This window comes from Euprymna scolopes, chromosome 6, assembly GCF_053919585.1.
Source record: "Euprymna scolopes isolate OS-2025 chromosome 6, ASM5391958v1, whole genome shotgun sequence".
Classification (NCBI taxonomy): domain Eukaryota; kingdom Metazoa; phylum Mollusca; class Cephalopoda; order Sepiida; family Sepiolidae; genus Euprymna; species Euprymna scolopes.
Genome location: NC_136487.1, coordinates 156,177,856 through 156,202,662, shown reverse-complemented (window position 1 = coordinate 156,202,662; position 24,807 = coordinate 156,177,856). Strand labels below are relative to the sequence as shown.

Genomic DNA, 24,807 nt, shown 5'->3' with positions numbered 1-24,807 from the left:
TAATTTCTACGATTTGCCATCGTTTCAGTCCTTATAATATAATCTGTAACCATCTCAGCTTCCGTATGTTTTAGAGACATCAGTTCCATACATAAAGAAATAATTTGGGGTTTTCCTTTCAATAAATAATGTTCTCTTAATATGTTCAATACTTTGCATCCATCAGCCAAGGCTTCTTGCATTATCAAAGATAAACTCCTTTCATCCAAGCACTGTATTAATTCCGCAAAAAACTATTGCATTCTTTTCAATAAATTCAGGGTCATTCTGATTTTCAAGTTGTACTTGAGTGACCTTGTGTAGCTTTTCAATTTGTAAATAACCCTCAAAATTTCATCTACGATAATTCAAATTTTGATTCCGATCCAGCAATGTAAAGTCTTCTATTGAACCCATGACCTTTTGAATTAAAAGCCATGTTTAATTTCATAATTTCAAAAGAGTTTCTGATGGGTAGTTCATCTGTAAGAGTCTTGGAGATGAAAAAGAGTTTTTGGTGGGTAGCTGATCTGTACAAGTCCTAGACTTTAAAATTTTGCAGGCAAAAGATCTTTTTTGTGTGGACACAAAAAAATTGTGTGGGAATTCTAAAATATCCAAATTTTTTATGGAACAGTTCCAGTTTCTGATTGCGAGCAGAACGTTGATCCATTTGATTGGTCAGTTCTATCACCAGTGCCTTTAAGTAGAACCTTCCAATTTTCTATAATCATATTTTCATTAAATAAAATGTATTGCAACAAGATGCATCTAGCATTTCCAGAAGTGCTTTAGAGAGTCTGTGTTCCTAAATTTCTATTTTTTTAATTTCTACAACTTTCAAGTTATAAAATTAGACAAGTTATATTTCTGTTTTATGAATGTTTAGCGTGAATTGTTTTTCTTTCGATAACAATGAAATAATTATTCAAATACTGTGTAATGTACTTCATGAATGTTATGGGGTCGTCTATCTTCAAAACCATCAAAGGACAAACAAAAATTACAACTTATTTATTTTCATAAAGCTAGGTATACTCAAATTTGTATATACTGGATTTTCTCTTCAATTAAATAACCTATCATTATGAATTGTTTTTGGCATAAGGTCCAAATGTGAACTATATTTAGTTTTAGTTTATGCAAAAATGTTAAACAGTGGAAATACCTTGTGAGAATTCAGATACCTTCAATGAATATTTCCTAAATTTTAGTTTCTTTAGAGTGTTCGAAAGGATTTTAGGTAGCATAACTTCAATTTAAAATTTCAAGCAATTCAGAATTGCATTAAATTTGATCCATAATCATTAGATATTCATTAAACATGATTATTGAGATTTCTTCTTAAGATCCCCAAAGCTTAAGCTTTAATGTTTACACATTTTTCAGAATAAAAATGCAACAGATTTTGAACAAAATTCGAATAAAGATGATTGACATAAGGTTTTAGTATCATATCTCCATTTTAAGTTTGAATCTCCCAACTGGCTGTAATCGTAACTCTCTGTATTGATGATTCCCAAAAGGATAAAACACTAGTTTCTGTCTGTATATATAAAAAAAATAATTATAGTAAATAATTAAAAAAAAAACCCTTTAAGAACTCGGTTCTTACTGAACACTCTGAGTTGAAATTAAAGCTGATCACTTAAGCTCACATGTGTAGATTATGATGTTGTAATCATAAAATCACTTTGGACGTCGATGATATTTATACTTAATGTAAATGTTAATGTCAACTGTATTTCTTGCGGTTAACGTTGACCGTATGGTTTGTTCCTTGTTAATAGAATCAGAGATAGCTTCGTGGCCGGGTTCGAATCTCTTGACCGGCTACTATCGTAACTCTCAGCACTGATGATTCCCAAAAAGATGAAACACTAGTGTCTAAGTATTAAAAAAATAATTTTATATATTAGCTGTACCTAACTGGCACACCTTGGATTCAGTTAACGTTATTTTAGTTTGTTTTTTAATAAAATAAAAAAATAAAAATAAAATAATGTGCAAGTCACAAAGAGATGAAAAAGAAAAGAGCTCAAATATAAGGGAGATAACCAATAATTTTATCTTGAAGTTGAAATAGGAATTATCTCCTTTACAACACCGTTTAAATTACTGAAAATTCTCTCTATTGTAATAATCTTACTTGCTGGAATAATTATTTTGGATAAAAAAGCATAAGTTACACTCTACTGCAAGAATAAAAATGGATAAATCGCTAGTCAAAATTAAATAGCAATTTGTCAGATCTCTTGCTATTTAAGTCTAACATAATAAACCCAACAAGACTAGAAATAATAGTAGTACAACTTCTAATCCGTTTTTGTACCAAAATATTGGTTGACATAGAATTAAACTAATTGACATAGCACGAGAGATGCGACCATAAAAAAGAAAAAAACTAAAAATTGTTGATATTGATGAAAAACGGGATTAAATGGTTAAACTGAACAATATCCTCTATTTGAATACAGCGCAGAAACAAATGGTGAGAAACTTGTGATAAACATAGCAACATAGAATAGTGAAGGAAAAGAAAGTCACAAAATCAAGGGGGATTTATTTGCCATTTCATATTTAACATTGTGTAGTTTTAGTCATCCAATCAAACTCTCAAGCTCCTTGGCCTAACGTTCACAGGAAACATGAGCTGGAACAATTACATCGAGAGCATTGCCAGGGCCGCTGCGAGGAAGGTGGGCTCTCTCTACCGTGCTAGAAAACTTCTAACACCCGAAAGTATCCTGTACCTCTACAAGGCCACTATTCGCCCATGTATGGAGTATTGCTGTCATATTTGGGCTGGTGCATTGGCTACTAGTCTCTCGCTCCTTGACAGGGTTCAAAAGAGAGTGGCAAATCTGATAGGCCCTAAACTGGCATCTAAGCTTCAGCCTCTGTCCCATCGTCGAAACGTTGCATCCCTCTGCCTGTTCTACAAGTATTATAATGGTGAATGCTCTGATGAACTGCAAGCACTTGTGCCCCCACGACGTAAACACCCTCGACAGACCCGACAAGCTGCAAAATCCCACTCCCACACTGTAGAGATCCCTAGATGTAAAAGATCTTTCTACTCCAGTAGTTTCTTCCCCAGAACCGCTAGACTTTGGAATTCCATTCCAGGTCACTGCTTCCCCAACTGTACTGACATGCATAAGTTCAAGTGCAACGTGAACCAACATCTCGCTGCCCAAATCCCTACATAGTACCCCAGTAGATGTTTCCCCTGATAGTAGCCCCCTACACCAAAGTGGCAATGTGCCTTGTTTGGGGTGAAAATGTAATAATAAAAAAAACAAAAAACAAAAAAAACATACTTTTGACCATTTCCCAAGTCTCAAGTATGAATGCAGTATTCTTTACATAAATTTCTTTTTTTTGTTATGAGAGAGAGCAACATATTTGGGAGTATTTGTATAAAAATATCTATTACTATTTTAAAAATTAGATTTTTATTTTAGAAGCCATTTCAAATAAAACAAGCCAAGCATGCAGGGTCCTCCTCCACGGGTGAAAAATTTACTTTCCCCATGACTAATGTTTGTGCAAAATAAAAAAAAAAAAAAAAAAAATTCAAGTAGTGGTTATTGAGAAAAGTGCAAACGAATGGACCAACAATTTTGGGACAATTTTACCTCTATAATGCCCTCAGATATTGGGTGGGGGTGCAACCAGAGAAAATCCATTCCGGCAAAAATTTACTTTCACCATGACTAATGCTTGTGCAAAATTAAAAAAAAAAATCCAAAGCATGATTATTGAGAAAAGTGCAAACAAATGAATAAACAAACGGGAGTGAATTAATAGGTTCAATCCCTCCTTTGTCAGGGAACCAAAATATTTAGTATTAGTTGTATTATTTCGGATCTTTACAGATTTGATATATTTGTGAAATTTTGAGATAAGAATTGCTAATTTGTATTATTTGGATTGAGAATAGTAGTCTGAACATTGCAAATTTTATGCTTCTCAAAATTTTCAAAATATTAAAGAAAATGACTGCACATTGCCATAGACAATTATCAAATGTAACCTTTATCAAATAACAGACATGATTAATGGGACAGCTACAATAGCATTTATTACAGCAGAAATTTTACCTCAACTTTTTTTATTAAAAAAAAAAAAAAAATTTACAGAAATTTTAAAGTTAAATTTAATTATTAGAGGATCTTTTGGTTATCGAATTGTTAATTTAACCAGACTGTTACAAAAGTTTATGTAAATGGTTTAATTTATATCCATAAAATTATTGAATCTTTCAATCTTTAAGAATTTTAAATGGCAGTTTAAAATTTAATTTTTTTTTCTTTTTTATGTAAAAGGAACTTGTGTGTGTGTGTGTGTGTGTGTTCCTGATCGATTTTAAAATGGTGGAGCCAATTTTAATGAGATTTCACACAAAATGTGTTTGGCAGTGTTCTTAAATAGGTTTTCCATTGGAATGTCTTTGATAAGTATTGATAATCGAAATAATCTGAGGAATGAAGGAACTGCTAATTTTGACAAACGGTAACACTTATTATTATACAGTTTAACAACACAAATGCATTTCAGAAGTTTTATCATCACACAAGCAGAAAGGCCTTACACATAAAAGCAACAGTAGGTTCTTTTCGTTTGAATGCACCATAGTACTTTACTTTTTCATTTTAAACTTGAATTCAAGCCATTACCACTGCACAAGCATTAAGGCCAAGCATATAAAATCAACAGTAGGCTCTTTGATATGACAGGGGCGCGTTCAAAATGAATGTTCTTTTTAAAGCATAATTGAAGCATGATACTTGATTTTTGCATTTTAAACTTTTAATGCAAGCCATTATATATAAGAATAATGTTATAAAATCAACAGTAGGTTCTCTACAGTGCAATGTAGATTAAAATGTTTTGTGGACTAAGCCACTGTGAAGAGGCATGTGAAACTTCCCTCCCAGTGCACAGTGGTCGGTCCCCAACTAGCAATCATTTGGTTTGATCGAAAAATAGGCAATTTCACTGATTTTGGTGACCATACAAATATGGAAGTATGAAACATTCGTTGATTGTTCAACCCTGGCAACATTGGATCTCCCTGCTAGTTCAACTATTTTTTTTTTTTAAATTTTATTTTACATTTCAATAAAAGTACCATGGATAGCAAATAAGAAAATGTGTAAATCCTGTAGATGCAAGAAACGTGTATCGATTACATGATTTGTTCATAAGTAAATTATATTTTAATATGATTTACTAATGAACAAGGATGAAAACCTAAAATCTTTGCAAAGGAACAATCAATGAGTGCAATATTAAAACTTAATGTTCAACATATAGCTTTTATAGAGAACATATAATTCCATTTAAAAATACTTTTAATAATGAATTTTGGCAATATTAATGAGATGAATAAGAAACGGAGAAACATTGTATCCAACCAACAATAAAATTGGAAAAAAAATTTTCATTAAAAAATGTAAACAATTATGCAATGATAAACTGATGGCTTAAGATGACAATGTATATAATGATCAAATTCCATTGCTTTTTCAGTCTTCACAGTACTAGTTGCGAACCTTTTGGATTTTTGATCTTTCATTATTTTTTTTATTTACCAACTATTTTTCACTTCTCTTGTATAATTCCATATCTGACTAATAACTTTTGCTTCTCACAAGCAAATTGGGGGGGGGGGGCATCAGATTTTTATCTATTTGTCAACTGTTTCACGATTGTGCATGCAGTTGTAAAATATGAAAGCTTCCTTATGTTATTCAGAATAAGTTATAAAACACTTTTTTAAGATCGTGTCAAGCTGGTCTAATGGTTATCATACTTAACTCACTGTTTTTAGGTTTTGGTTTTGATATCAGTTTAAGATTTTTTTTTTTTTTTTTTTTTTTTTTTTTTTTTTACTTACAAGAAAAAACATAATACTCGCATGCACATGTCTCAGTTTCTTTCCATTTTTTTTTTTACTTCATTTTTGTTACAGTAATTTTACGTTTAATATCTATGGTAATTCCGCTTATAATAAATAAGAAATCTGCATTAAAGTATATTTTTTCGTATTTTACGACTGGGCAACACCAGGCGACCTACTAGCTATCTATAATTTTGATTTATCATTTCAAAGATGATCACGTTAGAATTATTGTTTTGATTTATTTTATTTTGAACTCTTATTTTGCTTTTCCACGCTCTTTATTATTACATTGCATTTCTATTTCTATGAACCGTGTCTGCTGCCTGTACAGAAAAAGTTAACAAAAATGACAACTATGTTAAAAGCCTACCTGTAATCGACAGAAAATGATATAAGTATGAGGAACAGCACAGATGACACGAAACAAGTCTACCAGTTTCTGAAGAAAAAAAAGAAAGAGTCTATAAAATAATCACTAGGTTTGTTTTGTGTATGTAGAAGAGGGAAAGAAAAAGATGGGATTCTTGACTGTATTTGTCCCCATTTCCGTTTTTATTGACAATATTAATTTAGAAACAAAAAAGAAACAATGAATAGAAAAAAATCCCTGTAACTTTTGTTTGCTAACATTTGAAAAAAAAAAAATCTGGACTATTAGTTTGCACTATCAGTATTGTAATTAATACACCAGGAAAATAGTATTGAATAATAATTTTACTTCATGCTGACAAGAATGATGTAGTTTAAAAGTGTAGAAAAATTCTTTAAATACATCAATAAAATCAACACAAATATATAAAATAACTTCCATCTTTCAATTTTAACGTTATTTTCCAAGCAATGAAAAGTCACCTTTAAGATATATTAAACCATCTGTGACCCACCAAGGTATTATTTTTCATATATATTATTAGATATATATAGTTTCTTAATTTTGATATTGTTTGTAAGATTGATATTTACTTGAAAATGTCATAAACGCTGAATAGTAGTTTAGCTAACATAAAAAAAATAAAGCTCATTTCAAGTAGATATACTTTTGGTGTTTCTATATTAATCGAATGAATCGAATATTGAATTTCAAGTAAAACAAATGATACCTACATAATTGTCATGCTGCAAATAGTAACATATCCAAAACTGATGAAAAACGATAAGGTAGATAATTATGAATGAAAAAAAGAAATTTGTTAAATGCAGCAAACTCACTACATCATGCTTTACTAAATAAAACGAGGACAGTTGACAGGAGATAATTATGTTCTGTTGTTTACGTTATCCAAGAGGTCATACACATTTCATTCCCTATTTAAGTGTTTTTTCATTAATAATTATTTTTCTATTTCATTGTTTCCTATAATTTTTTAATATATTACTATTTGCAACTTGACAATTATATAGGTACTATTTATTTTATTTGAAATTCAATATTTCAAATTTTGTTCGTTCAATAATGGAGCAGCATTTTTTTTTTCTTGATAATGCTCATTCGTTTTATATCAACTCTTGCCCCCTCTCTTAATTACGCCATTCGCCTATTACTCCCACTACTTCTCTTATCATTTACCCTTCCTATCATCTAACACATTCATATAAAAATGACAAGCAAAAGAGATAAGAGAAACATAAGTTTTAATAGCATAAATGTTTAAATAAAACTCATCTGAAGTGTTATAAAAAATGTGTAAAAAACTTTTAAATGGTTGTAAATGGCAACAATTTGAAAACATCTGAATGGCAATGTTATTTTAGCTGATGAAACGCCTCTCATTGCTCATATTTCAAGCAACAAGTATCGCATAGGAAGAAGGAGTTGTGCATTAGACAGAGAATGGGTCAGTGTGTGTCCACCTGTGTACCGTGGATAAAGACATGTTTTACTGTGCTCATATAAAGAAAGGCAAACTAGTCGACTAACAAAGAATGAATGACCTTATTTAGTGTTTATTCAGGTGCAAAGTACAACAATGCTGTTAACAACAGCAACCCTATGAAACAGTAAAACTGTGGAGGAAAATTAAGCGTCTACATTTGAAGCAGACATGCACCACAGACGTGCGGAGAGGGTGGGAACAGACATAAAACATTTCATAAAACAATACCAAATAGTAAAAATAATCTAAGAAAGAAATAGTTAGGAAATTTTTTCAGTTAAACCTAGATATTATTTATACCCCTTTTAGTCACACAACAAAGAAAATATCTTCAAACACTGACAAAATAGATGCTGTTCATTTCAAAAGTTAATTATAAGAAACTAAAATTTGAATATGATCAAGCAGCAATAAATTTTAAGAAAAATACAATTTCCATTGATCAAATTATAGGATAAAAAAATCTATTTTAAGCTTAAAAAATAAATAAAATAAATAAATATCAATATTTAAAAATTATATTTATATATATCTCTTCTATTATATAAAAGGAACTCTGTGTGTGTGTGCGTGAGTTCATTCCCTAGTGCTCCTAAAAATATGGACCGATTTTTATGAAATTTCGCATGAAGGTACTTTATGTGCCGGCTGTGTTCTTAGATTTTGTATCGGAATGTTTTCGATAATCCAAAAATCTGATTAAAGAAGGAACAGGCGATTTTGACTAAAGTTCACACCTTATACAGCTTAACATCACAAGTGCATTTGAGAAGTTTTATTACTACACAAGCAGAAAGGACTGACATAAAATCAGCAGTAGTTATTTTTTTTTTTTATATGACAGGGATGCATTTAAGATGAATGTTTTCCGACTGAGAACTCCTGAAATCTGATTGGAAAACATGTTTAAATATCAAGATAAATGAATCAAAATTGATGAAATGAAATCGGCAATACAAAGTTATATATTAGAAAATTTATATGCAAATACTTTGTTACAGTTTTATTAGAAATAAATCTATATAATTATAAAACTCAATTGATCTTGTAACGATGTATGTAAACCACTTTCCAGTTTACGATATCCGGTTGCGCATGCGCACATGACCTGCGCCCTGAAATATTAACGTTATTATTTCGAAATTATTATTTAACTTGGGAAGAGTGGGGTTTAAGATAACTTAAACGTAATGCAGAAATGAACGATGTAAAAAAAAAAAATATATCAAAATTTGAATTTAACTATAATAAGTATTATGGATTATGGTATCTGTTCAGTGCACATTTGCCTAAAAGTATGGCCAACCACTGTTTGCAGCCAAATCAGATCTAAACTTGAACTCCAATGCAATTAACATTCCCTATACTTTATTTAAACATAAAATCAACCAAGTATTTTATGTAAGATGCCAGCAACAATAGAATAACAACACAAATAACAAACTATATCAAATCAAACCGATACTGGAAGAATACAGATCAATCCTAGAAAATCAATAAAGGAACAAGTGGTTACATCTAGAATACATATTGGTCATAGAAAACTCATGCACTCCTTCATACTTAAACAAGAACAGCAACCACAATGCCCATTCTGTCTGAAAATTTGCACTATCAAACATTGTTTCCTAGAATGTAGTCCTTGATACCGCTAGAAAACAATATCTAAAATCTAACAATATGAAGAATATCTTCGAAAACAACTGCTTGGACGAAATTCTCTTTTTTGAGAATAACAAGACTATTCTCAAAAATATAAAAAAGAGAAAAGCTTTTATTTATTTTTTTTATTTTTTTCCAGCATTAAATTAATGAGGGTGATATTCTGGTTAAACATCTCATCAAGCAAGCTAATAAACAAAACAAAAATAACTTCTATCTACAAAACCACTCAACTAATCCTTATGAATAAATATTTGAAGATATAAGTACTTTGAAGCCCCAATTTTATGGTTTAATTCAATATAACATAGCCCAAAAAGATGGGAAAAAAACAAAAAACAAAAACAAAAAACATGAATAGCCACTTGAAGATATAAAAAAAAATCTAAAACAAATTTTTTTTTTCAAAATCACTGGATTTGGCATTAAATAACTGAAAATGGACTATTGATTTTTTTTTTTTTTCATATGCCATAAAACAAAAATCCAACTAACAAACGAAAATAAAACTACTTTTGCATTATTTATTTATTTTTTTTAGTCTTTTTTTTTCTATTTTGTGAATAATGAATTAGATAATGATTTGCCATATATAATAATTTCTTTTATAAGCTTTCATGCCTGTGCGGTGTCTAAGATTAGATTATCATACTAGACTACCCATGACCCGTTGAGTCAGTATGTTATATTAGCTATAGAATTCATGTATGAGCGTGACACTTGTGACGTAAAGAAAATAGTTTTTTTTGACATAACAAACATTTCTACAAAGTATATTAAAATGAAAAAAGAATATAGATTTCTGAGTCGTTCTGTTTATTATAATTGATTATTTTTGAAAAACATTTTTTACAGTTACTTAAAAATTCACCAAAAATCAGGAAATTAACCAATTTTAATGAAATTTTCAGTATTTATCAAATAATGATCACGGAATATAATGAACTAATTATTTTTATTTAAATCTTAGTGAAAATGTATTATTTTGTTTAAACAAAAAATACCTTTACTAAAGTTATGGTTTTCAGTAGTCAATAAAAAACAAGAATTTATTTTTGCTTTTTTTTATGTAAATAAAGCATTGTAATTTGTAACAATAAAATAAAAATAAAATAATTTTTACAGGAACATTATGAAAAAAGCCCCTGAAATCCATATTAATGAATTCAATATAACTCGAAGAAAAATTAATTTCTCAAACTACCAATATTGTGATTGAATTAAGCATTGTTTATTTAATATTTTCACACAAAAAAATTATAATTGCAAAAATTATTTCTACTTTTTTTTACGCTTACATTTTTAACATAATCTTTACATGTAAGATTCTAGTATTTCCATTGCACACAAGAATGTATAATTATCAACATAAAATAATGTTCATATAATCTTGGATAATAAAGTAAAAAAAATGAAATTGAAAAACAGGAACATAGAAAATTAATTTGATTAAAAAATGGCAAAAATTATACGAACGTTCCATGTCGGTAAGTACGGAGTTGAAAAGAAAACTAGTCTGTTTTGCCCACCCTCCTCCTCTTTTCAACAACATGCCTGCTTGTGTTCATCAACTTTAAATTTAATGTAAACATTGATAAATTTTAACGTAAGTCTGTATTTTTTTAGCGTGTAATTTTTTCAATAATTATAAATTGTTTTCTTAACTAATTGTAATTCTGTATTAATATTAATAAATAATGGTGCTAACGTTTTTTTTTCAAACAATTGTCAGTAGTATAATTAATGAATTTAATTAACTTTTATACATTTTTAAATGAAAAAGGAGTCTTCGACTTGAAAAAAAAGAAAAGAAAAAAGCCACTCGGTATGCCAGAATAATGTTAAATAAAGACATAAATTATGTCTAATTTGTCCTTCCATACATATTTGAATTTTGCCGCTAGAGTTTTTTTTTGATACAATGAACAAGTCTCGTTCCCATCAGTGATACATTTTGGGATAATTATTACTCTTTTTTTGCAAAAGTTAAATACATTTATTGTATTAATTCATTATCTTAAGACTTTAATTTAATACTTAACTTGGAAATAATGCCAGAAAAATGTAAATGCGATTTTTGTCATAATGAATTTTTACGTGAAATCTAGAGTTTTTCAGATTTGAAATAAAATTATTCCATGTATTTTTTTTTTATTTCACACACTTTTTTTCTTTGAGAAATTAATTTTAAACTATAATCTTTCAAATACAATAAAAAAAGTACTTGAAAATTTAAAAAATTATTATGATTAACTGACGTTAAAAACCATACCCCCCTACCGAAGCAGCCATTAATTGCCCGTACCTAGTTAACAATGAATAGCGTCATGGATAATACGGTTTCTTGAGAGACTTCCTTCTCCTGGCTCATGGTGTTAGAGAAAGTGGATCCAATGTGAACCCTCGTAGGTTGGAGATCAGGTGGTTGGATTCAATATACCAAACCAATCTGTCATGCATTATTCTCCCCATTATTTTATACAAACAGCTGATTAATGAAATTGATGTATAATTTTGCAGGTTCGCATTTTGATTTGTGAGAATATAAATTTTGGTCAGTAATCAGCTTTTACAAGCACCATCAAAAAGAAGCATTAGAAATTATATAATCTAACGTTATATCGCAATCACTATCATTATGTATTCTAATTTCATTTGAATAGTAAATTCTTCTTGCATAATTAGAGCATTACGTTACAAGTGAAACAGTCGCATTTGCGAGTGACTTTTTAATGTGGTGACTAGAAATAATAAAATGCTCATCTAGCAATTGTTTTTTTTTTCACTGACAATCTTCTAAAGCTCATGAGCAAGTTAAAAATGTCCTTTCAAGCATTATTTTTTTTTTTTTTAAATAAAACGAACAAAGTTAAATTATTTTTATATTCATGCTTTTTAACGAAGTCTATTAAAAAAACATCCAAAGAAATTCAAATTTTTATACTTTAAAATCGCAACATAAAATTCTGTGCATATTTAGAATTACACTTAAAAAAAAAAATTTTTTTTCAGATACATACTTGTCATGGAACAAAGATGTCATATTCCAAAAATCATATGGATTTGGCTAGTAAACGAAAATATTTAGTTGTCAGAGATCAATTAAAGATAAATTTGTCTATTGAGCACTGATAATTAAAAATAAGTCTCTTTACTTCTATATTATCTGCATCATTAAAGAAAATATCAAGTATTATAAAAAACTAGTGGTTGGAAGGGATTGTCCAAATGCAAAATACGCTTAAATATATTTTAATTTGTCCAAATTTTGTATATATCATTATAAAGCCGTGATTTCAAAAGTAAAAAAAAATAAAGTGTTTGGGTGCCATCAGCTAGAATTGAAACTGAAAGCAAAACTGTAGCATTCAGAGCTGGTGACGTTTCTACTGTACCAACGTGACACGCATATGTACAGATTAAAAAATTAAAAATAAACTAAGATGAATGTAAAAAATGTCTAATGATTTTTCAATTTTGACCCATTTTTGACTCCTTAAAAACTATTTTAATTGGCTAAAGGCCCATAAAAGAACGGTCCGTAAAAAATCTAATCATTTGAGTCCGTTAACACCGCTCTGCGACTTTTAGTTTTGGAGGAAATAGAGTTTGAAAATATGAAGACAGACAGCCTTTTATATATTATATTATTTTATTATCTACTTTACATAAGTTTGTAATGTGTACAGATACATGTATGTAAATTAAATGGTAATTTTGATTTAAAAAAAAAAAAAAAAGAAAGAAAGAGAGTCACTATCTCTAAATGCTCTCAGAAACATTAAGTACCAGTGAGAGAAGAATGAACAGAGAGAGAGGGAGGAGAAAATACATAGATAAGAGAGATGTGCAATTTGTTCAGTTAATTAGAAATTTTAAAACAGTATTTTATTTCAATAATAACTCAATCCCAGAACTAAACTACATTTGAGTATTTTGCGTTATTAAAGTATATAGCAAATAAGTCTTAGAGAAACAAGTGTTAATTTACATTTAGTAAAATGATGCATCACAATGCTTAAATAGAAATTTAATATTTTGATTGATAAAAGCAAATAAATTTTTTTTCAAATCTTAAATTTATAATAGTAAAACTACAATATACTCTGAAAAGATAGATCTAAAGAAATACAGCTAAAGTAAATACATTCACAAATTTTCAAAAAAACATTTTTTTGGGGAAATTAAAATTTGGTTAACTTACCATTAGAAGAGTAAAACAAATGTTGTTCAAACATCAAATTTAGTTGGATTACTTGTCCTTTCTCAATAATTGGTCACCAAAATTCAATTTCATATGTAACACGAAAGGCAAATATTAGTAGACAATTTCTGGGATATTTTCTAATTTTACAATCCAAAATTATGTCACTCTTGCAAGTCACTTGATAATGGTAATTTTTTTTTTTTTTTTTTTTTTTTAAATTTTCCTTTTTATTTTTCAATCTCTGATTTTGTCTTTTGGTGAGCAAGTTTTTCCTTTTGATGTATTTCTTAAAGTGCTATTCCTCATACAGCCTCATAGTTGATTTTAGACAACGTCTGCAAATATTCTCCATACATTAAATTCTGGTCATCTAAACCAATACTTGTCCATTACCTGAAAACTGAACGAAAAAGGATGCTTATTAAAGGGTTGTCAAACAATCTGTTTTAATTGCTTTCTTTTCTAAAAGTTTATTAACTTATAAAAATAATCATTTTCGGATGAATCCAAGCATCTCTACAAGAGGTTTTGTTCATCAATCGATTTGTCACACTCGAAATAGGACTTTTCGATGTAGACGCACATTTTTAGCAGAGGCTTTTGTTACTCGATCACACAAATTAGAAATAGCATTTTCATTTTTAAATACATGGATTGGATAGATGTTAAGATCCATTGTTTTTTTTCTACATTGTGATAATAACTACTAAAAAATCCTGGTTAAATGGAGCAAGACTTGCCCAATAACTAGCAATAACTTATTTCATCACATAATTAGTTTCATCACAATTTCAAATAGAATTCCATGAATCACACAGGTTCATTTCATTCTTTAACAATTAATATTCTAATTTTTTAAATCTAACAATCATTGTACATCTTGACTTGAAGCAATTAGACAAAATCATTCTTAACTAATGATCAGTGCATCAGTGAAACACATCATTTGTGCTAATTGTCTGTTTAAACAATTAGTTGTCTGCTAAAGTTGATAAATTACATTCAGTCGGAATTCGGGGTAGGTTTTAAAAGAAATGTTTAAAGTAGAAGGAAGTAGTGTTCTGAAACAAGTATATTTTATTTTGATCAAAGCAGGTATGTTATCATGGATATTTGTGTTTCCCATCCATAAAAAGGAAAGGTGTTTTATTTTAACTCAAAAATTCTAGAAATTAAAAAAAAAAAAAAAAAATTCCAATTAATGTTATTTTCACGCTACTCATGCAATCGAGGCTAAGAACATCTTTGATTCCCAACGTATGAATGGATTATAATAAAATATATTTGGAAAAAAATATGAGCAGAACTCAAAACATACAGGTTTTCCTGCTAGTAGAAATTTGTGTTTACTGTAATATATTGTTATTGTTTTACAGTCTTTCATTTTGTGTATCTAGATAATTTGTTTAGCCATTCAAGGTTCTATTTTATACATATTTTTTAAATTAATAATTGAAGAAATTGAGTGGAAGAATACCTTATAGATTATGCCTTAATACCTTTAAAGTGGTCATACTTTTCCTATTGATTCGAAATCTATTATATAAAAGTCAGCTGTTTCAGTGTCCAGCTAAAAACCAAAAACTACACAAGACACATCCATAAAGTTGATTTTCAGCATGGCTCTGGACATAATAATAGAGGCACATTTTTTGGTATATTTATTCTATCGGGGTGGGGGGCACTAAGAACAAAATTAATCGCATGTCATCGATATTTACAATGATTTGTTCCTATCAACCTTTGATGTGACACTTAAACTAAAAATATACTTTCTTGACCTTCAGACTGAGATCAAAATGCATTATCTGTTGTTCTTAGAGAAGGTGAGATCTTTGACTGGCGTGGTGGGATCTGAGAGATAGAGAAAGGTTATAAAGTTAGACTTAACTATGATTCTTTTTATGGCAACTATGGTAGCATAAAAAAATTATTTTCCTAAATCATTACTTTCAACGTAAATTAGTAATAACATCCCCATGTATATATTTGTTATATTTTTATTCTGTATTTTGCACCTTTATTGAACTTAGTTTCATACAAACCTACCATTAAGGCTAGCTACTTAAATAACGTCATGGAATCCCACGCGAAAATCTGTCTTTTCGAATCCTGCTGCCAAGGAGAGTGGATACATGCTTCATAGCCTGCCATGGACGAGGATTCCTGAGCCTTTCCTTCTGGAAGAACAACCCGTAAAAAGAAAAGACCAGTCTTGATGAGGGGAACACTTCCTTAAACTTTTATATATGCGGCAACGGTATGCGTGTATTTTGAGGGGAAGAAATTTGGAGTAATTTTAAAGCCTTTAAATTGACAGATAAAAAAAAAAGGCAAATAACTGTACAGTCTATCTTCAACATTGTTAGTACGCTCCTTAAAACTTATTGAATTTATTGTGTGCATTTTTTTTGGAAGTACTCGTTCTTAATTTCATTTTAATGGTAGTCGTTTGTAATAGCGACGTTTACAACTTATGAATCAGTTTGTTTTTTGTGCTATTTTTTGTTACTTGGTGTTTTTTGTTCTTGAATGTCTGCAAAGGAAATAATTTGCAACCTATTTTGTAAATAAAATTTTTTCATTTTAAACATGACCTCTTTCTACTTTATCTCCCCCCTCCCCCTATTTTATCCTTTTATTTTTTGTGTAGGCTATTCATGTTGAATTTATCTGAAAACGGATAAATTTTCGACAAATTAAAACAATAATGACAATTAAATGTTCTGTTTATCTGCTTCCCCATAAAGACAGAGTTAGACACAAGGTCTGTTTTCATATGGGGAAAATTCAGCCCCCCCCCCAAAAAAAAAGGCGGCACTCTGGATTAGAACAAAAATCAAAATTGTTTCAATCTTCAAAGATTTCATATTGATATATCATATTGATAAAAAAAAGGGCATCTACGAAGCTGATCTCATCTGAAGCAATGGGAGTGAATTCGCTGAAAAATGAGTGTGCGTGTTTGAAGGACGAGTACAAACATGAAAAATGCTGCACACAATTGATGAAATGAAAGTAAAATGAAAACGGAAAGCAAGTGCAGACATGTTGCTATATAAAGAATAGAAATAATAAAAGGCATTAAAGATAATCAAGAAAAGCACAAAATAAAATTCAGCAAAATATAAAATATTAAAAACTAGTTGTACCTAAACTTCTTACTTTCATTTTTATTTATTTACTAGCAGATTGCCTGACATTGTTTAGTCATATAATATGCTTAAATATTAATTTTAATTTATGCAGATTTTGTATTTATTATTATAGAGCTAATTCTCTATTGATTATTATATTGTACCCAATATATAGCAATGATTTCGAAAAGTAACAAAAAAGAAAAAAGTCTTGTGCGCAATAAACTATAATCGAAACCAAAACATAGATCTCCAGCCTTATCCGTTAGTGTATAACCTAAATCCATCTATATATATATATATATATATATATATATATATAAAAGCGAAAATGTATGTTTGTGTGTCTGCTAAAAAGCTTTTGATCAACGGAACAAAAATTCACAAACTTGGTATCATATTAAAGCCCCACCCTCCGGACGACAAATATCGAAAAATTAGCCCAAAAGGACCATCAGAAGTGCGTCAACTGATCGATTTTCTGCAGGGGGACACACACACACACACACAAAAAAAAAGTGACATTTTAATGTTAAACATTACATATTTTTAAATCGATTTATAACTGCCCCAAAAAATATGGGCGCCAACTCTTCTACATAAAGTCAACTTGTATTTAAAACCCGCTGAGTCATGTCACGTGATCTTGACGTCAGCAAGCTTTAATGGCAGTCTGAATTTAAAAAAACATTGTTGTTATCGGTAAAAAATTTTTTAACCCTCACACAAGCTAAACTATGAACTTCTACGCTATGACAACGTTACCAAAGTTATTAGCACATTAAAAATAGTTAGATACGATAGTTAAACGAAAAATAACAAGCCAAAAATGTGAAGAAAAAAAAAAAAAAAACGCTTACAAAAAATATTAACTATCGAAGTTTTTACACAAAAAAAAAAAAAAAAAAAAAAAAAAAAAACAGCCAGACGCCATTTTCGTTTTTAGTAACAGTCTTTAGAGTAAGGAAGACGAAGTGAGAGAGAGAGACACATACACAAACGCAAACAGAGAGAGAGAGACAGATAAAGATGTCGAGACAGGAAACGAAATACGTAATTTAATAAACGCTAATGTGAAGTAAAACAAAAAAAATAAAATACTGCTACGTCATCTCGTAACGCTCCCGCGATGACCTCATTTAGTGGCTATCTGTCAATCAAACCTCTTTCACTCGCTTTATAAGCCTTATTTTAACACTATAATCAGTTCCTCTTACTCTTGGCCTAGACAGTTAAGTGGTTGGAGTTTGTTTCACCTCCGCGTCAAGGCTCCCGGGTTCAATCCAGCCTCACGACCAAAACTTTTTTCTTTTACATCTTTAGACACGTGGGCAACGTTTCTTTATTTTTTTTACTTCGCTTATTCTTTAGTTTACTCCCCCCCCATACACACAGCGTTTTTTTCCCGCTTTTTTTTTTTTTGGCTTTTCCGATTTTTTTAACATCGTTTCAGGGTTATTACTTATCCCCCCCCCATACACCCTCCTACAAATACCCACTAGTATGTATATAAAAACTGAAAAAATAATGTTTAACCTATAACTTTTTATTAGCACATTTGCAGAAAAACAAAAAAACGGGGATAGTCGACTAATGCCAGGCCAATGATTTTTTTTTATTTTTTATTTTGATCCATTAGCAACTATTTCAACGGCTAAAAACCAAATCAAAGTGTGCTTCTAGCCCAAATACGCTATATATCAATCAAATTTCAACTCTGTAGGCTAAATATTCAAAGAGGAGTTTCGCAGAGACTTTTCACACATACACACACTGACAAGGTCACATATATATATAAATAAATATTTCCATGTGCTAGAATGTTTTCATCTAAAATTTTATGAAATGCAGAATGTAGAAACTATGCATAAATAGAATTCAGTATAAAAGTGAAATGAAACGAATCTAATAAGAAACCATAAAAAATATAAATAAGTAATTAACGCTCGTTTTTCAAAATAAGCAAATTAGTTAACTTTCGTGTAGTCACTTGCATATCCATGACTGAGTATATTAAGTGTGTTTTAATAATTTTTAAATAGAAAAAATAGGCATTTTCGGAAAAATAGAATTTAAAATCATCTAAATCTTTAAAAAATTTTCCAGAATGTTCTTTTATTTATAATTCAATAGGGGTGGGGGCTTTGCGCCGTCATAAAATATGACGAAACATTTTAATTTGTCCAGATTTCGTATATATTATTATAGAGAGACGTGATTTCATAAATAAAACAAAAAATATTTAGGTGCGATCAGTTCAAAAGAAAAACTGTAGCATTCAAAGCTGGTGATGTTGGTGTACCAACGTGACACGATATGAACTGATTAAAAATAAACTAAGATGAATGTAACAAAATGTATTACCAATTTTAATCTTTTGAAAACAATTTTAACCAGATAAAGACCCATAAAAGAATGGTCCATAAAAAATCTAATCATTTGAGGCCCCTAGCACTGCTCTGCAACTTTTATCTTCGGAAGAGATAGAGTTTGAAAATATAGAGACAGACAGACATAGTGCCTTTTATATATTAGATATAGAAATGTATTTTTTTTTCAAAGCAATAATACTGAATTCATGATAAAGATATATGAGTTCAGCATATATAATGTTAAAATTCTGAGGGAGTGTAACATATTTTGTTCAGATTTCATTAAATTAAATGCCATCATGTACAAAAAATAATTTTCTAAATTCTCCTACCCACACACACAATATAAACATGAAATGTTAATGAAGCAATATTGGAAAATGTTGAAACCAATGTTTTTTGTTTTCCATGAAGGACATTGTACCTATGAAAATATGATATATGTACCCTCCCACCTCCTCCATCTCAAGTTCCCAGACACAATTATATAAATAGATTCTTCCTTAGTCTTTTTCTAGAAACAAAAAGTAGTATCTGTTAGTCTATGGTGTCCAATGTGAATGAGGTAGAAATTCTTTTAGACTTGAGCAATATTTTTATTTATGTTCCAATCCAGAAATCTCCCTTTTTTGGGGGAACTGAATGTTTCCACATTAAGAACTGATCTGGTATCATAAAAAATGAAACTATGCTAACTCCCCATTCAAAATCTACTTTTTGGGTCAATTACATTCCAACAGTCTTAAATATGAGCAAAGAAAGAATTCCCTCATTCATTCATGCTAAAATAACTTTGATTTAGAAAGCCATTCTTAAAATAATAAGGCAGTTGTTTGCCTATGAATTTGCAATTTTAGCCAACAATTTACAAAAAGAGGCCAAATAAATGTAAAAATAAAAAAAAATAAATGTAAAAAAAAAAAAAAAAAAAATCAATAAATGTTACTAAAGGCAACCTGGATAACTATTTTAAGTTTTAACGTATTTTAAAGCATTTTTTTCTGTAAAAAAGATTTTGTGTACCCGTAACACATGCTGAAACGTCTTCCCTATAAGACTTCTTATTGTGTTTTTCTGTTCCTAACAATATAATAAACACAAATACCATAAAAATTAATTCAAAATAAAAATCCTATAAGAAAGTAACACTTTCCATTATCTGTAAAAACAATCTGTACTTTCATATAACAATGTAAAAAAAAAAAAAAAAAATAGAAATACCGTAAGAAAGTAATTAAAGTGAAAAGATCATTTAACTAGCAACATTTTTTTTTTAAATTTTGTACTTTTTTAGCATTCAATTCATTGATTTTGATTTTAAAGTAAACTTTAAATTTGCAAGCAAGCAAAAATATGCAATTGGAGAGGGTATAGATGTGCTAGTGCATATACATGTTTAAAAGTAAATTACATGTTATTTATAGAAGTTTATAAAAAGATGGTAGTCACTAAACTATTGTGAGATGTGAAATTTCCTTACATCTACAAGAGCTAAAAGCGACAAAATGTAAAAATTTAAAGAATTATGTTCTCGTCAACTTTATAAAAAGTTTTTACCAAAGTAGATTCTGTAATGAATTCTAAAATGGCTAATTTTATGGCATATTCACATTCTTTGAATTATTTCAATGCGAAACAATACTTTCTTGCCCACGATTCATTTAACAAATTATTTTTACCTAGCATAGGAGAGTTTCCTGCAATGATATTATAGTGCCAACCAAAATCAAATTTTAATGCCGTTTAACAATTCCAATATTGCCATTATTAATCACTTCTGATTTTAATCAAAAATGGATGTGTGGAGGACAAATATGCGTGTTCTCTACTCTGACATCAAAATGAGATAACAAAGGACCAATGTACATATATATATAAACTATATATTTATGATGAACAATGGAAAAAAAAACATAAGAGTGTGTGTACACACATGTGTGTACACATGTGTGTATGTGTATGAACACATGTGTGTATGTGTGTGTACACGTGTGTGATCAAGCATAGTTTTGAACTGTTCATTGTGTGTGTAGATGCTAACTAAATTTCTATAAAGATTTAACAAAACTATTTCAACTCAAACACGCTATGCTCGTCAATTAAATAACGTATTGTTAATTAGAACACACTGTTCTTCATTTAATTATATAGCATATTGTCTCAGTCACAAGCCAATGTAAAACAGCTTTAGAAAATCCAGCTGTAAACCAGCTTTGAGTTGCGTATGTCTTCATTGAAAAACTAGTTTTGGATTGTCATATTTAAAAAAAAATTTTTATTACATTTTCACTCCAAACAAGGCACGTTGCCACTTTGATGTAGGGGCTACTATCAGGGACCTAAGTTCCAGGGGTACTATGTAGGGAGTTTAGTAGCACGATGTCTGTTCATATTACACTTGAACTTCTGCATGTCAGTACAGTTGGGAAAGCAGGAAACCGGGAGAGAATTCCAAAGTCCTGCCGTTCTAGGGAAGAAGCTATCAGAGTAAAAGGCTTTCTTACATCTAGGGATCTCAACTATGTAGGGATGCTGTTTGTCAGGGGTATTTTTGTTGAAGGGGTACAAGTGCTTGTAGTTCGTCAGAGCATCCACCATTACAATACTTGTAAAACAGGCAGAGGGATGGAACATTTCGTTGGTGGGACAGGGGCTGAAGTTTAAATGACAATTCAGGACCTATTAGGTTCGTGACTCTCTTTTGGACCCTGTCCAGGAGCGAGAAACTAGTAGCAGATGCATCAGCCTAAATGTGACAGCAGTACTCCATACATGGGCGAATGGTGGCTTTGTAGAGGTATAGGATACTTTCAGGCGTAAGTAACTTCCTAGCACGATAGAGAGATCCCACCTTCGCAGCCTTAGCAATGATCTCAATGTATCTATTCCAACTCATGTTTCCTGTGAACGTTAAGCCAAGGAGCTTGAACAAAGTGCTCTTAGGTAAAATATCTCTAGTCATAGCTGTTGGTGGTTGGTAAAGTTTCATGTAATTATTAAAGGAAACTAGCTTTGTCTTGGCAGCGTTGAACGTTAACATCTATTTATGACCCCATTCCACTACAGACTGAAGATCTTCCTCTAGGGTTTCGGCCATTACCTTAGATGTGTGCTCATTAGTTTTCCCTACGTGCCTGCTATAGAACGTGGTGTCGTCAACAAATATACCCATCTCAGAGACAATTTTATCAGGCAAGTCATTTATGAATATAAGAAATAAGGATCGATCCCTGAGGTACATCCACATTTATATCAAATTTTTTGGACGCATGCCCACCGAGGACAACCTGGATTCTTCTCTCATTCAAGAAGGATCTAATTATGCTAAGCATTCGTCCAGCAATACCATAGGATTTTATTTTCATAAGACCATCGTGCCATACCCTGTCAAAAGCCTTAGATATATCTAGGGCTACTGCCCTCCCCTGCCTTATCCAGTGCTTGATATAAACGTTCAGAGATTACAGTTAGAATATCTGCAGTAGAACGGGCTTGCCTAAATCTTTATTGGTGGTCTGAAAGAAGTTTAGCAGCTTAATTAAGGACTCAAATATTTTGGTGAAAAGAGGGAGGAGGCTAATTGGGGTATAATTTACTGGGTCAGTTCTTTCACCAGTTTTTGTAAACTGGTATCACAGAAGCAGTTTTCCAGCAGCCAGGAAAGTAAGATTCATTAGGGCATTTGTTAAAGAGTTTAGAGAGAACAGGAGCGACTTCAGCAGAGCATTTTTTTTTAATTGCACAGCTGGGATGAGGTCAGGTCCACATGCTTTTGAGGTGTCTAGGTTTTTTATAATATCATGTACTTGGGAGGGTGTGATCTTTAGATCATCTAGCGTGGTTTCTGTCCGCAGAGGAAAATCAGGGAGGGAATGGCTTGCTGGGTCCAAGGTAGAGTTTGAGGCAAACTGAATGGAGAAGCATGCATGTTAGCTTTTTCAGTTGCTGTGCAAACAACCTCGTGATTGTTTGATAGTGGGTGTATTGTCAATTGTCCATTATTTACTACACTGTTGTAGATTTTCCAGAAATCACGAGTTCCTAATTGTTGCGCTTCAATGCGTTTCCTGGTGGTTTCAGTGTATTTACTCTTAACTGTTGCTACTTCTTTCTTGCAATTATTTCTAGCTTCTATAAATTTTTATCTGTTTGTACAGGACTTATGCCAGATAAATCTATGGTATGCATGTTGCCTCTGAGCAATGGCAGCTGCGCATGTAGAAGTAAAACATTGGGGAGAGTGGGGTAGACTACTAATGTGACGTCTACACTCACACGTCACAAATGCTACTAATTAATCCTGATATATCGTTTCTATCATCTGCTTTTAATTGCACTACTTAAACTGTCAGTGTTTGTATTAGTAAATGTGTGAAATTACAAGACAGAATGTTTTCAGTCTGTTCATGCGTAAACATTATGCTGATGACAAAGAACCAGTAACTTGTCATCCAACATCTTCACTCTCTTACATTGTATATTTAAATGTTATTAACACACACAAAAGATAAATTCAAATTTATTTTATCTAATTTTTAATTGGCCGAGTGTAATTTAAACTAAAAGAGGAAGAAAGAAAAATATTGCTTCATCATCAAACAATATTGTTTTATTATCAACAAAGGATTTTGTTCTCAAACAATTTGTTCAAAAGCAAAACAATGTTAAGGAGAAAATGCACAGCTTAAAGACAATAGATGAGCCGATGCAAAATCCTTTACAATTAAAAAATAAAAAAATACTCAAAATTATGGTTAAAATAATACGGTACTTTAAATAAAACATTTCAAACTAATCTTTATCAACCAACGGAAACATAAAATAATTAAAATCCAAATAATATGCCAAGCAACAGTAAAATCTAAATGATAACCATACTAATGGAAATGCTCTATCGTAGAATTATGATAAAAATCAATCAGACAATGGTTCTCTTGCTGTTGGCCTAAGGTATGTTCTGTTCAATTCTAGTAGGTCCATCCTCCCAGGCTTTAGCTTCTGAAAAGAGGTTAGTTTATTGCTAATTGCCTGAGACGTCCCTACCCGGAAAGGCCATTGGAGCTACTCATGCATTTTTTCTAAACCAGAAAATTTTGTTCACTGATTAAAGGAAGAACCATCGATAATGAATATCCTGCAGCATTATTGGTGCATTTGAAGGATAAAAATCATTAAAAACAGCCACAAATGGGGGAAAGAATGTGCTTTCACCAAGACAATGCACAGTGTCATAAGTCGTTTACAACAATGATAAAACATGAATTATACTTCAAAATGCATTCTATTCTCCAGATATGGCTTCCAGCAACTTCTGGCTATTTGCAGACCTCAAAAAATACCCCAGAAAAAGAAATTGGTTTCGAACGAAGAATTGATAGCTGAACTTGAGGCATATTTTTTAGGCTTAAACAAATTGTTCTGCAAAAGTATTAGAATTATTAGATAAGCATTTAAATAAAATGAGACTATGTTGATGAAGTCGAATTCTTTTTAGTAAAAAATCGTTTTATTTATCAAGTCAGGAATTATCGAATGATGTGTTAACATTCTATCCGTGACTATCATTTCAGCATAAGCGCACATTTTTACTTTTATAATTAAACTGATTTTTTCTAAAACAACATGCCTTCTTAGCTGTAGAATATGCGCACTGAACTTTAAGAGA

At 30.6% G+C, this 24,807-nt stretch overlaps 1 protein-coding gene across 24 annotated transcripts in view; it reads right to left on the bottom strand.

Moving 5' to 3' along the window:
• Positions 1-24,807, bottom strand: part of LOC145278069 (uncharacterized) — a 373,119-nt gene that overhangs the window by 40,006 nt on the left and 308,306 nt on the right. For 21 of the 24 annotated variants that reach the window (XR_013868326.1, XR_013868317.1, XR_013868318.1 and 18 more), the window contains 2 exons: positions 13,631-14,033; positions 6,261-6,329 (listed from right to left, as the gene is read on the bottom strand). Coding sequence is in view for 3 of the 24 variants with exons in the window: in XM_080130320.1 (XP_079986446.1) it covers positions 6,261-6,329; positions 13,631-13,633 (72 nt within the window). In the remaining 21 variants the exon portion in view is untranslated. The remainder of the gene's footprint in view (positions 1-6,260; positions 6,330-13,630; positions 14,034-24,807) is intronic. The other 3 variants (XR_013868316.1, XR_013868315.1, XM_080130322.1) reach the window with 1 other exon arrangement.